General features: G+C 44.8%; 4 protein-coding genes across 4 annotated transcripts; all 4 read left to right on the top strand.

Annotated features, from left to right (window-relative positions):
• Positions 1-4,088: 4,088 nt before the first annotated feature.
• LOC117586253 lies at positions 4,089-6,263 on the top strand. Its single transcript, XM_034276194.1, has 3 exons — positions 4,089-4,459; positions 4,511-4,674; positions 4,737-6,263. Exons 1-3 carry the CDS (start codon positions 4,176-4,178, stop codon positions 4,919-4,921), a joined length of 633 nt encoding a protein of 210 aa, XP_034132085.1. The 5' UTR covers positions 4,089-4,175; the 3' UTR covers positions 4,922-6,263.
• Positions 6,264-6,438: 175 nt separating this feature from the next.
• On the top strand, positions 6,439-13,647 carry LOC117586252. Its single transcript, XM_034276193.1, has 5 exons — positions 6,439-6,950; positions 8,784-8,942; positions 11,400-11,664; positions 11,724-11,845; positions 11,906-13,647. Exons 2-5 carry the CDS (start codon positions 8,862-8,864, stop codon positions 13,415-13,417), a joined length of 1,980 nt encoding a protein of 659 aa, XP_034132084.1. The 5' UTR covers positions 6,439-6,950; positions 8,784-8,861; the 3' UTR covers positions 13,418-13,647.
• Positions 13,648-13,668: 21 nt separating this feature from the next.
• On the top strand, positions 13,669-14,196 carry LOC117586254. The gene is made up of 2 exons (XM_034276195.1): positions 13,669-13,928; positions 13,995-14,196. Exons 1-2 carry the CDS (start codon positions 13,713-13,715, stop codon positions 14,148-14,150), a joined length of 372 nt encoding a protein of 123 aa, XP_034132086.1. The 5' UTR covers positions 13,669-13,712; the 3' UTR covers positions 14,151-14,196.
• A 1,017-nt stretch (positions 14,197-15,213) lies between these two features.
• Positions 15,214-16,337, top strand: LOC117586431 (putative SERF-like protein). Its single transcript, XM_034276468.1, has 3 exons — positions 15,214-15,370; positions 15,705-15,810; positions 15,876-16,337. Exons 1-3 carry the CDS (start codon positions 15,364-15,366, stop codon positions 15,943-15,945), a joined length of 183 nt encoding a protein of 60 aa, XP_034132359.1. The 5' UTR covers positions 15,214-15,363; the 3' UTR covers positions 15,946-16,337.
• Positions 16,338-16,833: the final 496 nt, after the last annotated feature.

Genomic DNA, 16,833 nt, shown 5'->3' with positions numbered 1-16,833 from the left:
GGTGGAATCTTCTGGTAACCGAATCATAAGGTTATATACATAAAATTGCCAACTTTGTTTATTAGTTCTCTTTAGAGTTTCAGGTTTCACATCAGCCAGCTTAAATATGTAGTTTCTGTAGACGTCACGTTTAGTTATGTATTACTATTGCCGACTTTCAGGCACCCAAATTCCACAGAAGTGGCGCCGCCAGTACTTACTACGGCGATTTTCTGAACTTTTGAGGCAAATTGAACAAATTGTGGCCTGGGCCGGGAAGGAAGTCGGTGGTCGGGCAGCCACGCAATCTTTATTTATGTTCGATTTAGTAGGACTCTTCCAGATGAAGGGCACCTTGATCTTCGAGGAAATATGGCTCCAAATGTGGACTGTGGATTGTGCGAAAACCTAACTAAGTCTCCATAAATGAAAATTAATCAGTTTTAAGCTCAACCGATTTATACATTTATCTACTCGTTGATTGGTGTGGGAGTTCTCAAATGTAATGTCACAATCCGTATGCAATATGTGTTTATTTATTATCGTTGGTTCTTTAGAATTCGCCATCTTTCAAAAGTCTTTCATCCCTATATATGGTCTTGTCCGCTGTGAAATTTGTAGACTAACCGAGCAGCCAATCTTCATATTTATGGGACCAGAGTATAAACTTTTAGTTGCGGAAACGTACTTAGATTTTAAGCTGGCTCTTTCTCTTAGCCAATATAGAGTGTAGATTCCCCAAGGTAATTAGACTAGTAATGCCCACCCCGAAAAGTGTGGCCTGGCAGACTCCTCCTCAATGTGTAAGCAATTCGTGGCTCAAGGTGTAACAATCAAGTAAATCAGCATTTCCATGGAGCAGTGTTAATTCAACCGCAAGCCATTACCATCTCCCAGCTTAATTGGAGACTTTACTGCCTTTAATTGACAACGACAACGACAACGACAACGCTGGCTCCCCACATAACACACACACAGGCACCTTTTGATTGACACCTTACAATCATATTTTCCCCCGTCTTTATAGATAATGGAAAAGCATTCATCAGATTTGAAGACTAACATTAGAGCGTACAAAAGAATAATCATCCATCGGTGCGGGAGCGCACCCAAAACCAAAACCAAAGCCAAAACCAAAGCCAAAGACCCATCTTGAATGGTAAGCAATCATATGTGGGCTGCGTTGTTTACGCTCAATATTAAATGATGTATTCTACGGTGGTACTCGCATGGATTATCCCAAGACCAAGCACAGATTTGCGCCACCAGAGCAAACCAATTAATCACAGACACAAATTCCTGTATACAAATCATGCATTGAACCAAATTTCAGCTGAATTCACATTGAAAAAATACTCGCATTGTCGATAGTGATGGCTTTATTGTTGAAGAGGCACTGACTGCCGCACAGCGCACTTGACTCCACTTTGGAGGCTTGGTATGGATGCCCATGCCTATGCCCTCCGGGGTACCTCAGGCGAGTGTGGCTGCTGCTCCTCCTGTTCCATTGCCAAGCGAAGGTTATCTGCCGAACAATAGACGAGTGTGTGTACGAGTGAATATGCTACCATTTTGGCATTTCAGAACAACCACCCGAAAGGAACTGTGGCATCAAGTGAATGGCTTGACAGACAGCTGCACGAGGAGCGAATGGTTGATGCTCTAATTGGTCTTCAAAGCTTCAACTGTTTATTGAACTATTTATAGCCTTCCATCGATAGGGTATGTACCAATAACAGCAAACAGCCGAGATGGCCCAGACGGGGCAGTTCGTGTCTTGGGTCTTTCGTTTGACGCATCTTTGAGATCATTCTCTAATAGATTGCCGCTATAACAGAAGGCGAACACACCACACACCACCAACAGAAACAGAAACAGAAACATAAGCTGAAATGGAAATAAATACAACAATTAACAAAGTGCGCCGTTTGTTTACTTTGATTTACTTAACGTTTTTTTCTTTTTGTTTTTTGTTTTTTGTTTTCCTTTTTTTTTATTGTTTTAAGTTTCATTTTGTTCATTGCATTGTTACTGTTGCTTGACCTTTAATAGTCGTGTTGTACATTGTGCCATGGGCGTCTTGGTAGGTCTACACACCACTCGTGCCGCGCCGCACAGTTGGATCTGGAGATGTTGGATCACAAGTGAAGCTGGAGCATCTCAGAAATGACTGCACAATTGAACTTCAAATCTTTCGATCTTTCGGGCTTTCGGGGTGACGGTGTGTAAGTGCAATAAACGCTGCCAAAGGTGATAATCTTGGCTTATTCATTGCTCTTCATGTTCGTCACTTAAGGTCAATGATATTGCCGAGCAGAGCCGAGCTGACCGCATGCCGGACGCGAACGTGATCATCGCAAGCGCTCAACTGCTCTGACCTTGCAGCATTGTTTGTTTGACAAATTTGTAGCAGGCCACAGAAGCGGACCAGAAACCTGCGACCGGATGCGCCTCGAAGTATCATGGCAAATTATGGAGAGCCACCAACTTGGCAGACATCTCTCTGCCAGTAAAAGGTGTGTGTGTGTGTGTGCCATGCCCTTCCTCTTAGCACCTTTTGCCGCATGCGCAATAATTTCCATATTGCTTGCTGTTATCAATTATGTCTGTGTTGTGTGGGGTGTTTAGCCGGTCCACTTTCATTTTTCATGCACAGCACGACTTCCCCTCAAGCGGTTGGTTGAAAATACCTCTTAATAAACGTGTGAATCTTCGAATGGTTTCTGCTGTGCTTCTGCGTTTATTTGCTCAGCTAAGCCGTAAAGATCTTCATGGAAATTGAATGTGGGGGGACCTTGCTGAAAGTAACAGCCAGTGGATCAGCATGAATTATGTGGAATTGCACCAATTTGGCAATTAAACATGTGTAGCGTGAGAGAGCGAAAGAGCCAGACTGTGGCCAGTAAGCCACCGAGCAGCGTGGGGAGAGACTGAAAGAGAGCGAGTGCCACTAGTGCCACAGTGAGCATAAATGGCAGGCTACAAATGTTTCTGCTTATTTGCGGCTGAGGCGACCTTCAATGGAATCACAGCCAGGCCCCAGATGATGATGATGACACACCTATGTATGTACATACTGTACATATGTTTGCCTCTATGTGCTTGGATTGGATTGAATTTTTGTGGCTCCCACACCTTCTTCTCGGTGTTCTTTTGCCCATGACTAGTGAACCCCTTTGACATCGCTGCTAATTGCAGAAACGAGCAGAGCAGATCCCAAACATTAATAGGAACAGAATTCCAAATTCGTGATATGCAAGAACCAAAAGTCAACACCCAGAATTAATCATATAATTTGATGCTAATGAGTTTTCTTATCGTAACTTCAAGCTTGTGGGTAACATCATGCAACACTTTCTGAAATCATCCGACTGAATTAACTGTGTCCATTGTGTCCTTCTCTTATCAGATCTGTACTCCCCTCTCCCACCACTCCACCAACCCTCCTGACTCACCTTCTCTGATTGCGAATCTTCAGTCTTTGGTCCGAGTCGATCTTCAAGTGTCGCTTGCCATTAAATTGACCTTAAAAACGGCTTTTCATTGGGATGGATGGTGTGTCAAATGGGTCTCCAGCTGGCTGGCTGCTGCTACCACAGCTACCGATTAATGATGCTGGTTATTATTATGATGATGATGATGATTATGATTGTGATTGTGATGCTGCTGTGTGGCATCGCAAGTCATTGCTCACCCAATTTCAAAATATATTAACCCGCACACTCACATGTACTCCGTACACCGATAAATTGTGAAGTAAATCCGCTCTAAGACAATTCCACATCTTGGCATTCGGTGTGTGGCTCAAATTTCACTAATAACCAAACCTTCACATCCCTCACCCACTCTGGCACACGGCCCCCCGCTTGCGGATCAATCGATCGATCGATTTTGATTTTCGGCTGCTGCCGCACTGAAGGTCGTTGCGGAGCTCCCCATCGATTCGTCTTCAGCGCAACTCAAAGATGAATTACATTAACATTTCGTTATTGTAATTGCCAACGAATTGTGTAGAGAGGTTCCCCGAGCAATATTTGTACGCATCATGATCATGAAAGTGGGCTTTGCTGGAAAGGTCAACTTTGGTTTGACATTGTCGGCATTCGATTCGGTTCAGTCTGAACAGGCTCATCAAAAGTTGTGTAGCCAAAAATTCTATTCCTCTCCAAACAATATTAAATAATATATATTTTACAATGAACAATTTTGGGGAGGAAACTGCCCAGTCGGTTTATCCCGTCGAGGATCCGGAAAACGATTTAACGCGCCGCTCGGACGACGATGAAGCGGAGCCGCTCCGTGTGCAGGAGATGATTAAACTCTACAACTTTGCCACAGAGAAGAACCAGGAACTGAAGCAAGCCAAGTCGTTCTATCGTGCTATTGCTCGCATTCAAGAGGATGCCGAGAGCTGTCACAGTGCTGCTGGCAGTCTTGCAGCGGATGAACAGTCCAGTGAGAATATCACCGACAAGGAATGGTGAGTCCTCAGCCTATACAACAGTACCCTATCACAAGCGAACTTCAACAGCAACGATGCCATAACAACGGGCAGCTTTTATGTGACCACCACCGAGGATCACACCTTGCTGCGTCAGTGCCTGATGAGCAACAGTGGCAAGGATGGGTCAAAGCCCGTGGGTGCTCTGGAGAAGACCTACTCCAGCAGCACCACCATTCGCCGCACAGAACAGGGTTCGTACTCCTTAGTTATGCTCCCTGCTGAAGCCTGCCCAAACCCGAATATCCATTTACAGGTGTGCGCATTATCATTGACATCTTTTGCGACTCTGATGATAACACCATCGACGTGGTGGGTGGTCTCGTGGAGACAAAGATTCCACCCAGTCGCATTTTGACTGAATTCCAGAACCAATGCATGGGTTTGGGCCCGAAGGACATTGAGGGAGAGCAGAAGGCATCCGCCTCCTCACATTTCTAACCAAGAGAACAACCAAAACAAAATTCCATGTTACATACGCACAACCAATTTTTGTGTGTATGTGTGAGTTATTTTCTTTCTTTCGTTTTGACAGCAGAAGCAGACAAAAAAACAACCACACACAAAAACGAGCCATCGAATGACTCTACTTCCTCCAGAGTCCGTCACGAAAACTGAAATCAAAATGAAAATGAAAATGGCAAAGAAAAACGCCTTGCCATACGAATATGAAAACCTAGAAACTCAATGAGGCAACACACGACAAGCGGAATGGAATGGACCTCGAGCAAGTCAAAGAAAACTACACCAGACCCCAACACCAACTGCAACAGCAACAAATCGATACCCGTCCCCGCTTTTTCGACCCACCTCACGACGAAAGGGCTCTCCAGAGTAAATAAACGGCATGAATTGAAAATGGAAAATGGAAATCTTCGCTTTGCTTGCAAAACCAAAGCTAACCAAGCAACCCAAGCAACCGCCAGAAATCTGACTGAATGATGCCGCCAAAAGAGCCAGCGAATGAACGAATCTTAGATGGGGGAAAATGCTTTCGCAACTTGCCGCCCAATCTGGCTTGGATCTCCGCCACTGCCGCCACTCTCGATTGCTCTATTTAGCCTGCTTCTGCTTCAGTCCCAGCATCATCATCAGCATCAGCATCAGCATCAAGTATCAGACTCAGTTCCAGACTCGGCAAACGTTCCAATAAATTAGACAAATAAACACCCATCAGTGGGTGAAGGGTTTCCCTAAACGGTGGCATTGCAAAGGCTAATAACGTGCAATGAAAACAGAAAACTGAAAATGAAAACTTAATACTGAATACCGAATACCGAAACGGAGACGCTAAGCTGTTAACTGTAAACTGAAAATGAGAATGAAAATGAAAATGAAAATTAAGCTGCAATGTTGACGCTTTGCTGACTGAGACGGAGGCTTGCCCACTCGGCCCCAAGCCGATGACGATCTAACTTCGTTAACTGCCAGAGAAGATGCTGCACAGTGGAACAAAAGGAAGCTTCAAATATTTGTTATTTAATTAATATTAAGCCCTAAACTAACTCACTCTTAGGGAAGATTCTACTAATCGAATATTTCTTAGCATCCACAAAGCACCTGTAAAACATCAGAAAAATCATACGTTGACTTTCATCGGAACAACTAGCTCATTGGCGATCTTCAACTGACGTTCAACTCGCAAAATCAGCTTTGGGATCTTTAAATTCTGCATCATCTAATCCAACTCCAAATTAACTTTAAATTGTTAGCACAACTGAACCCGATTTAGAATTTTTGGCCACATTCGAAAGCATTCTGAATATATTTCTTCACAAATTAACAGAATTTTCACTCTTGCGTGTAGGCGGCCTAGCCACAGCCACAGCCACAGCCACTGTCGCCCACTGTGCTCGGATGACGAAGCTCTGCTTGGCGCTTCTTTTGTGTTGTAGCTGCTGCCTCCGACTGTAGCTCTGTCTCCGACTCTGACTGTTGCGGGCGGCCTAATGTGAATTTTAAACCAAGTTGGGTGCACTCGGAGGTATCAGTTCAAAGCGCGACTTCGTTGAGTTCGGTTGTGTCGTTCCGTTCCAAAAGTCCCATATCCCATGCCGAAGAGCATCTCTGCAGACGCGCGATATTTTGAAGTTGTGTCTGAAGGAAGGACTGTGTGAATTTGTGTGTGTTGATGGCATGCCAGTGCCAGAAGCGGAATATATATTGTATAATAATTTATGCGAACCAATTTGGTTCCAGTGTGTGAGTGGTCTTGACTTTGTTTGGAGCACTGGCACCAAGCTGCAAGCTGCCAACTGCACTCGCACTCGCACTCGGCTGCTGTCTTTGCAAAGATCACATCGTTTCGTAGCTCGCACACAACGCCTCGAAACTCGCATTGCATTGCATCGGATGTGTGACCATATGGAATATACTTTATCCACCTACCACCTACAGCGGCAATTAGTTTGTTCAGTTTAAGACTGAGACTGAGACTGAGACTGAGACTGCAACGGCGACTCGGGCGAAGGTGAGCCATAAGCTGTGGAACAGCATTGATGCATCTTAATAACTTCCTCTGCGATCCAGCGATCCCTCGCAATCCCGCAATCCAGCAATCCAGCAATCCATGGGGGTTCTAAGGGGGCAAACGCCGAAGATGACTCGGAAAACAATTAGAAAAATGCCAACGATGTCTGAGCCAATGCTGTTTGGCCTGGCCCTGCTATAATCAACCTGTAATGCCAGCTAATTGGCATAATTGTTGCAGTAGAGGTTGTTCCTCTTCTGCTATTATTCGCTGGGAGTCTTGAGCATCTTTGAGTTAGATTCGCAATGCTCTTTCAGTGGAAATTGCTGGCAAAAATGTCAAATAGGCTTCGCCTCACTGGCCGGCCACAAGGCAACCAAAAATAACCCAGCAAAAAAAAAATAAAAAACAAAAAACTGAAACTGAAACCAGCATCACGAGCTCCAGAGGCCGAGGAGGATAAAGCAGTAAATATTTCCCGCTGTCGTTGTCAAAAAGGTCAAGACAAGGAAAATCCACCAAAACTAGATGCCAGTTCAATACTGTTCAAGGGGCTGTCTCTGCCACTGCCACTGCCGCTGCCGCCCCTGCGGCGTCTGCTGCTGCTGCTGTTGTTGTTGCCACACGCACTTGACTGAAATGGCGGCTTCACTTGGTCTGGCCGCAACATGCCCCAAATGTTGTGGTTAGCATTGAGATAGATGATCTCGTTAGCAAATAATATGGCTGAGATAGTAGTTGAACTTTTGGCCAGAGCTTCACTCTGGGGATATTAATTTAAACTGGTGTAATTTGTGTTGCAGAACATCTTTGAAAGCAAATCCATTCATAAATCTTGAACTAAGAGACCTTAAAGACCAAAGAAGAGATCTTTCTGGCTAGATAGCTTACTCCTTAGATTATTTTTCCTTTACTTTGACACCTCTACAAGCCGCTGTGTAGATTTTCTAATTCGAATTGACATGTTTACGAACTCATAATTCAAGTTCAACCACTCAAACTGACAGTCAGCTGCCATCATCTTTAAGATTATCTCTCAGCAAGCTTTGCAGTCATACATTTTGATGTTCAGCAAACTGTCAGGAATATATACTGAAGAGAAAGATATGCACTCCGCATTGGATTAGTTCGGTTGTAGCTGCGACACATATTCGTAATACCCAGCACAGATGGACGCGCTTGACCCCATCTGGAGATGCGATGTGCTAACATACATAGTTTACAGCGCATCCGACGGACAGCTCAATTTGGGCTTATTTGGCTAGAATAAATAGCCATAAAATGCAATTGCAACTCGGATGCTTTGCTGGCCACTGTGCTTGACAGTTTCATTGCACTGCCGCGGGAGAGTATCAGCAACGGGTGTCTGTGTGTGTGGTGTGGCAAGGTTGTAAAATTGAATTGTAGGTGGAGGTCGAGACACGGGGCGGGGACAAGGGAGATGGCAGACTCGGCACTGCAAATTCTACAGAAATAACAACAGCTAAAGTTAATGTTTTTCAAATTACAATTCATTACAAAACCTCAAATACAACAATAAGAAATTTGGTTTCCCCCTGCACAAAAACCAGCCAACAACTTAGCAGCATTAAGTGTTTCAATTGGAGAGAGAGAAAGACATTTGTTTGGGAAAGTTATGACTAAAGTAAGCAGAGTTTCGGTTACGCAAAGATTGGCAACAAAAGAGTCATCTACGGCATTATTATGGGATGGATGGAAGGGAATGATGCGGGGCATTGTATAAGGCAATTAGCGGTTGCTTAGGGCCCTCCTGCACTTTCCCATCAGCGGCACAATGTCTATTCAATAACTGCTTTATTAATACCTTTTCAGTTGTAAGCTCTCCAAAAATACCTACGAGTATCACCATTATTCAACACCAACGAAACTCCGGAGAGAACAATCATCGAAATGTTCACGCAAGCGATCCCAAAGTATTCGCGACTCTTGGCCCTGGCTTTGTTCTGCGCAACGTTATTTTTGGGCAATGAGGTAAGTTTTGTCATCCACCCTTAGCCTCAGGGGGCACACAGAGGAAAGCCTAATGCTCGATCGAGAGGGAATGTGAAAGATATGCCAGAGATAGCTTTTGCGGGCTGTGCACGTGAGAGAGCATTGAAATGCAAATTACGGAATTGTATAAATATTTAAATACTATATTTGCTGGCTGGATAGGTGCTTATTAGCGCCTCGCCAGAGATTGCAGTAATTAATTGCTGAAGCACTGGTATGCCCGATGCTAATGAAGCTCGGACTAAGCATCCACGGTTGTAAGTGAGCATTTAGGGAGCTGCTAATAGTAATGGCAACTCAAATTGAATACAATCATTTTCACTTGCACACCACAACCATAAATCCACTGCTTTAACGGGTTTACTAATCATAATTCGAAACGTGACCCCAGTTCAGGGGCGTGCTCAAAAGAGGGTTGATATCTGTACATATTTCTAGGGTCACCTCTGTGGAAGACAATGGAAGAGCTATAGCTATAGACAGCGAAAGTTCTCTGAGTGAAAAGCATCCATAAAATCTTCTAAAAGATTCTTCCACAATCTTTGCTTAAACAAACACAAGCTGAACCGCATCTAGCGAGTTTGCCCCTGGGCCTGAGCGAACTCCATCTTGATCGTCTTTGCCAGCGTCTAGCACTGCTTCCCAAGACACATTTTGAGCAACGGCGGAAAGTGTTGTAATTCTGCGCTCTTTACGCTTTGTTTCATTTGGTTAATTTATTCTCGTGTGTGTGTGTGTCTCCGTGAGTGCATCCACAATTCACACAAGAAACACTCACCCACATCCACATGGGCACTCTGGCAAAGGTCTCCTCAAACTACATACAAATATATTCAAAACAAAAGACTCGAATGACCAAGTGACCTTTTTTCCCCCCTGCCTTTCCTGAGTCTCTGACACTTTTGCAGAAATGGAACAACCAACAACGCAGCACACCGAGAAAAGTGTGTTGATTGTTTTCGCTATTTGCATACAAGAAATTAAAACCAAACTCGCCATGGGGATGGGGTATGGCCTGAGTCTGAACCCAAGCCGAACTGAAGAAGTCTTTTGGGGCTCTTTTGCAACGGACGAGTGGATAACTGGGCGCAGAATGTGTGTGTGTGTGTGTGTGTGTGTGTCTTTGCTGTGGCCCATAAATATGTTTGCTGGCAAATGAAATTGAAGAGCGTTTCAAATTATGGCAAATTACCCAAACAAGAAACAAGAAACACAAACACCAACCACACAGTAAATTTCGCGAAATTGAAAACTTAAGTTGGGCCTTGGACTTACACAATCTACAAAGGCGAATCATGCTCTTCCTCCTTAGGTGCTTTTTTCATCTTATTTGGTTTGATTGCCAGCCCGAGTTCCTATCCGCAGTTCCAGTAATTTGATTATCACCGTGTCGTAAATGCGACGACCTTATAAGGTAAATTGAAGCTTGGGCCGCCACACACTCAAATTCAATTTTACAAGCTTCTAGTCGGATGCAATCACAAGACCTTATGGGGAGAGGAACAGCGTTAAACGAGTCTAATTGAATCCAAATCTGTCTGCAAATAAATACTTACGTAGCTTTGTGAGAGAATTTAATGGGTGATTGGCGCCAATCATTGATAATTGGTAAAGCCCTAGGCTGCCTCTCACTCTTCGACATTTTGACCAGACTTGCATAAGCATTCCCTTAAGGTGTCAACGATGTCAGAGATTTCATAGATTGCATCGCACGGAATGCTGGGAAATTATTACGTATACGAGTATGAACTTTTCACGGACGTACCCCGTACACCGGACCCTTGCGGAAGCTTCTTCTCACATTTTCGCACGTACTCGCAGACAGATCCAGTGGCAGATTTCGATAAGTCATTGGGCTATAATTTGCGACCAACTACCGACGTAAAATTTTTGTCTATACAATTAGGCAAAAACATAAAGAAACATTCACAAAACCAACGGCAAGTGCAGCAGCAAAAAAGTAAAAAAACAAAAACCTAAAAATAAAGTTGACATTTCACACAGCGGCAGCAGGTCGTCTGTTGCAAGCAGCCGTGGCACCATGTGCCAAGTTATGACATCACTTCAATGCATCACTTCTGGGCTCGGGCCATGGCAACCTACAAGCACAACATACATACATTTCCATGTACATATGTACAATGTACATGCAGCATACAGCAGCCTGCAGCCTGCAGTCACACATGACGGGGCACGAGTACGCGCAGATGATATCGATCTCTCGCCATCATTTGTTTTTGGCCAGTCTAATAGTGTGGGGCCTGAGAGAGAGGACCATCCCCCCCTCAAGGCAGCCGTCCAATTATGCTTGGCAGCCCTTATCTTAAGTGGGACCCTTGTGGTGCCATTTTTCTTTTAATGTGATGTAATGAGACAGACACTCTGTGTAGTTAGCTCTACAGATATATTTATGGGGATCCATCCTTTTCTCTGTAGGCCCAAAATGCATTCCAGACCTCAAATCCTGCCGCACAACTCACGGAGAAAACTTTCTTCTCGTGCACGGGTCGTCCGGCTGGCTACTACGCGGACGTGGAGTCGGGCTGCCAGGTGTACCACATGTGCGATGGCCTGGGCCGCCAGTTCAGCTACACGTGCCCCAACACGACGCTCTTCCAGCAGCGCATGCTCATCTGCGATCACTGGTACATGGTGAACTGCTCCAAGGCGGAGAGCAACTATGCCGCCAATCTGCTAATTGGTTAGTGCTCCAACGATCTGTCCCTCTCTACCGATAATCCCATTGAAAACTCTTCACAGGTCAGCGCGACAAGCCCTTTGTGAACGATGAGGAGAATAGTCTGAGAACGCCACGACCCGACCTGCTGGACCGTCCCTATGCACCTGACTATTCGGGCGAGTCCTTTAGAAGTCAATACAAGGTAAGTTCAGTTAGTCTTCAAGAAGGAGCTCCTAATATTATGTATCCTTTGCCTTGACAGCAACTAACTCCCAATCGAAACCAAATCCGCGATGAATCTCTCAAGGGTGCCAATGGCGGAGCTGGAAAGTATGATCCACAAATTTCGACACAGACGCGCTGGCGCATTCCTCCGCCCAGTCGTACCATTCAGCCCCCGGCCTACGAGCCACAGATCGAGCTGCCAAGCAGCACAGCGAAGCCAAGGATCACCACCACCACCAGTCGAGCCCCCACCACCAGTCGTCCCATCACCACCAGTCGAGCCACCACCAGGACAACAACCACAACTCGTAGACCTGCCATTGTGAGCGTGGCCACAAAACGCACAGAGGCACTGCACACGCGCAGGCCGGCTGTCCTGGCAGTGGAGCAGGACATGGAGGATCTGGGAACCAGTCACAGCACACGGTACAACACCTCCGCGGACTTTAACTCGGTGGAGGGCCCACTGAGGACCACAAAGAACACCAGCACGAAGCTGGTGAAGTTCGTAAAGCCGCCATCGAAGATCTACGAGCCGCCGTTCCTTTACCCCATTTACAACCAGGACGACGAGACAAGGCAACCAGCTGCCAGTGGACCGGACCGCATCCTTCGCACCTCCACAGCAGCACCATTCAGTCCGAGTGTCAGTCGGATACACATCAGCGAGACCACCACCACTGCGCGTCCCCAGAGTCGGCCCACAACCTTGGCGGGTTCGCCCTTCTCCTTTGCCTCGCCACCCACGACGACGAGCACGCCAGCAGCTCCTCCAAGGAACGAGAACCGAACGCCGGCACCAGCACAGAGTTTCCGCCTGGCAACTGCCAAATCCGTGCCCACCACAGCACCGCCAGCACAACAGAAGCTACAGCTCCCGTTCAATGATCTGTTGCCACCATTTGTGGAGTTTGTGGCCCATGACATAGCCACCACGCAGGGACCGCCCATCTACTACGAGTGGAAGGTGCCCTCGAATGGCTTGGAACCCCCAAAGCTGGATCCTCCAATCGGTGTAGATGGACGTGAGTATCCCGAGACCACTGGCGACTATGGCGTCGTCAAGGGCAAGACGGACATATTCAACACCAGGCTAAACGACATTGCCAGCCATCCGCAGAAGCCAGCAGGTCCAGTTCAGGTCCAGGTGCCGGTGCAGCAATCGAGCACCAGCAGACGCTTGCCCACCTCAAGGTCGATCAAGACCACGGAGAAGTACGAACAGGCACAGCGTCGCTCGGATGTGGTGGGAAGTTCCACGGATATAACAACGCTACGAAAGCAGCTGCTCATTCCGGAGTACGCCTTTCCCCTGGAGACGATCGGTCGGACGGGCTACGGTCCTGGCGCCGGTCTCGGTGTCGGTGTCGGTGCCAGTTCCAGCTCCAGCACCGGAGACGTGTACAATTCCTTTCAGTTAAAGATCCCCGAGCATCGCAGCGGATCGGGCAGCAGTTCCATCAAGTGGTTCGGCGAGAATCCCAAGTGTCCGGAGTGCCATCCATCGTTCGTCCTGCCGGGCACCTGCGAGCCATGTCTGAGGAGATAGTCCAGCTCTACATAGGTTCCCACCTATCCATTAACCGCATTCCATTATCCGCATCCGCATCTACATCTGCATCTGCATCTGCTCCTAGGTCCTAGTATTAGCCCTTGCTGCCCCAGAGCGAGCCAGAGAGAAGCATCTTCCACGCATTTAAATGTTAAAGTTATTGTACATCAGCAGTAAAGACAATGAATTATTGTTTAATAATTAAAGTTACGAAAATTATATTGTGAGTCCTGTGTTTACTTATTTCAAAACTCAAGTCAGTCAAGCAGGCTATGGATCAGAAAGAAATGTAATGAGCTGTCTGACTAAATGGATTTTCAAAATTTATTGCCGTGTTTTTCGGGTTCTTCCAGACATGGGTGATAGGTCGAGTAAAAACGGAGTCTTTGGTCTATTGAGTCCGTCGATAGCTAAACTTGGCGACGAGGATAACTATTGGACTTGGCGCATACTCATAAGATCTTATCTTGAAGCCTTGGGACTGTGGGCCGGAAATTTTCCAAAGGAGGTAAAAAGTTGATAATTTTTCCACCCTTTGTAGGAACGTTACAATAAATATTTTTACTTGTTGCAGGGCCCGCAAACTAAATTCATCTTGCTGAGCACACTTGAAATGTGGATATTTAAACGAGAATATGAGAATTTAAGTTGTAAGCAAATTTTTCAAGACCTCGAGGAGCGTTTTAGTGTTGCTCGACCAAAACTTTCCAACATGAATTTAACCAACTAAAAAAGAAATTAAATTAAATTATGGAATAGCTCTTTTCTCGATCAGACTACTCCTCCTGGTATTTTGAAACATAATTGTAATTGAACTATTTTGAACTCAAAATTCAAACATTTAATTTAAAAAAAAAACGCCGATAATTCTTCTTATTAAAGCTACCGATAGCACTGCATCCAATATGCGTGTATGACACTAGACTGATCCACCTCTCTTATCTACATACATATAACAGATATTTTTCTATGGAAAAATATGAAGGCAAAACGAGAGACTATGCCTTATTTATTAAGCAACTCAATGGAACGGGGTCCCATCAATAATCCCATATTGCATAGAATTAATTCAGGAATCGAATAACAATATTTGTTAAATGATGAGGATCCTAGCCGCTTAGTAATAATAAACAGAATACAAAATTTATAGAAATAGGGTATTCAAGAACTGCGGTTATGTATTGTCAAATACATAACATTCCTCCCACTAACGTATCGTTTCGCTAAGCAAACGATAGATTTGGTTTCCATGCACCAATTATTATTGGTTTGTTGTCATCCAATAATGTCATCCATTATTGTCATCCAAGCTCCACACACTCCTCCTGCTTTCATAAAAATGTTGAATTTTTAACGGGTTTCATTTTGTAAACAAACACAAAACAGTGTACCCAGAGAGCATGCAATTTGGTATACTTTAGTCACACTGGGCACAGCGCGAAATATATGGCACTTTCTGTGGCAAGAATATTCTGAGTATTGGTTTGGATTTGACTGATTTTTGACACAATCTAATAAAAGGAAATCATGAAAACTAGCCAATCTTATCCAAAATTGATTAATGAATTGGATACAATTTTAGTTTTAGCGCTGAAAATCCTAACTAGCTCGTAACAAGAAGCAGAATATCAAAGATTAGGAAAATGTTATTGGGTAGACGGTAGTATACCTCCGGTATATTTTTAAAACGAGAAGGTATATTTGGGTATATTTTTGAGTCTCAGCCGGTATACTTTATCGATATCTCGTTATCGCATTGCTCACATCACCCCTCAAAATAAAAAACAACAACATCGCAAAATAAAGCAAACCGCTGGAAATAAATCAAAGAAATTAAAATATACTCGGATTACACACGATCAAATATTGATACGTGTACGCCTTTTGCGGAGCGAGATTTTGCAGCTAGATCCGGAGCATTTCGTTATACCAGAGCGAGAAAAATGACACGTAAGTGCGCAGCATTGGCCATCCATCTTGTGGATTTTTGTCCATTCCACATGAGTATTAAAATAAATCTGGCCTGGATGCGGACGCGGAACCCATGAAATGTAGATCCAGGTGTGCCACAGGTCCAGCTGTAAGCATTTGGATACACCAGAAGCAACTAGTAGGGGTCTTGGTCGTTCCTTCCACCTAGAGAGTGTAAAATCGATGGATGGTTTTAGGACATGCGACAGCGTGTGCGCCTCTAACCTCTTTGCCAGCGTGATTAGATCATTTAGCACGCGCAACTAAGCAAATGGCACGGCTTAAAATATTAACCGATCGCCTACTTTCACAGGGGGAAACCAAAGGGACTTGGCGCGCCAGAAGGCGCAAAAGAAACTCTCCGAACAGACCAAGGGAAAACGCACCGATAATCTCACCGTGGAGCAGCGCAAGGCTAGGTCAGTATCAAGTAAAGTTTAAGTTGTAAGTACTACGAGCATAATGATGATCATTAATATTTCAGGGATGCTGAGGTGATGCGGGAGAAGCAGAAGAAAAAGGAAGATGCTGCAGCAGCTGGGACAAGTAAATAGAGGCCAGCCAACAGACAACTCCATCAGGTAGACAGATGCAGGCGTGGGTCACACACAAATTTGTTAGTGGATAGTCAGTCGTTGCGTTCCAGGGACCTGGGATCTGGAACAGTCAACGCCATTCTACATGAGAGTAATATAATGAGAATTTTATACATTTCAACGCTACAACTATGCATAGATATTACCGAGCTGTAGCTGTACCGAGCAATATTTAAGCCCAGCCCACAACCCACAGGTCACACCACACAAACGGTCTCAATGGATTTCGATTTCAATACCGCCATGGTTTTCGTTCCCTTTTTCCTTTTCGCAGTGTCCGGCTGAAACATAATTAAGCAAAACTGTTTATTTCTCAACATACCTGATTAAAAATTACTTACTCTAATGTATATATAAATTTTCAAAATAAAATATAATATGCAGCCAAAAAGCGTAGAACTAAACAGTGTCCATGTCTAGCTATATATTATGTATATGTATAAATTATGACTTAAAGACACGCAGACAAGGAAGAGAGAGATAAAGAATGAGCGCCCTGTGGGACTGGAAAGGCTTAGGCGCAGCAAACTGTCTGCAGGAATAACGCAATTACTACGAGTATACTTGAAAATGTAAATCGAATGTCAAATCCCTACAACTATGACTATTAATAGGTTAAGCGGAAGCTGCGAAAGAGGTCCTGCCAGCTACCAGTTGATTCACCCAATTAAATTTTATTTGAAGCCTTAACAAGCATCCTCCACTCCCGTCAAAGCTGACGCGAAATTTGCATACAATAGAATACAGATAGAAGATCCAGCCGAAAGCAAACAAAGGGAACGAAACCAGCTTAGTTGTGGACGGATTTGATAAATATGAAAGTAGCGGAATGGCCTACAAAACTCT

The sequence above is a fragment of the Drosophila guanche genome, unplaced genomic scaffold, assembly GCF_900245975.1.
Source record: "Drosophila guanche unplaced genomic scaffold, DGUA_6, whole genome shotgun sequence".
NCBI lineage: Eukaryota > Metazoa > Arthropoda > Insecta > Diptera > Drosophilidae > Drosophila > Drosophila guanche.
The sequence above is the reverse complement of the archived record's forward strand: the minus strand, read 5'-3'. Positions and strand labels throughout refer to the sequence as shown.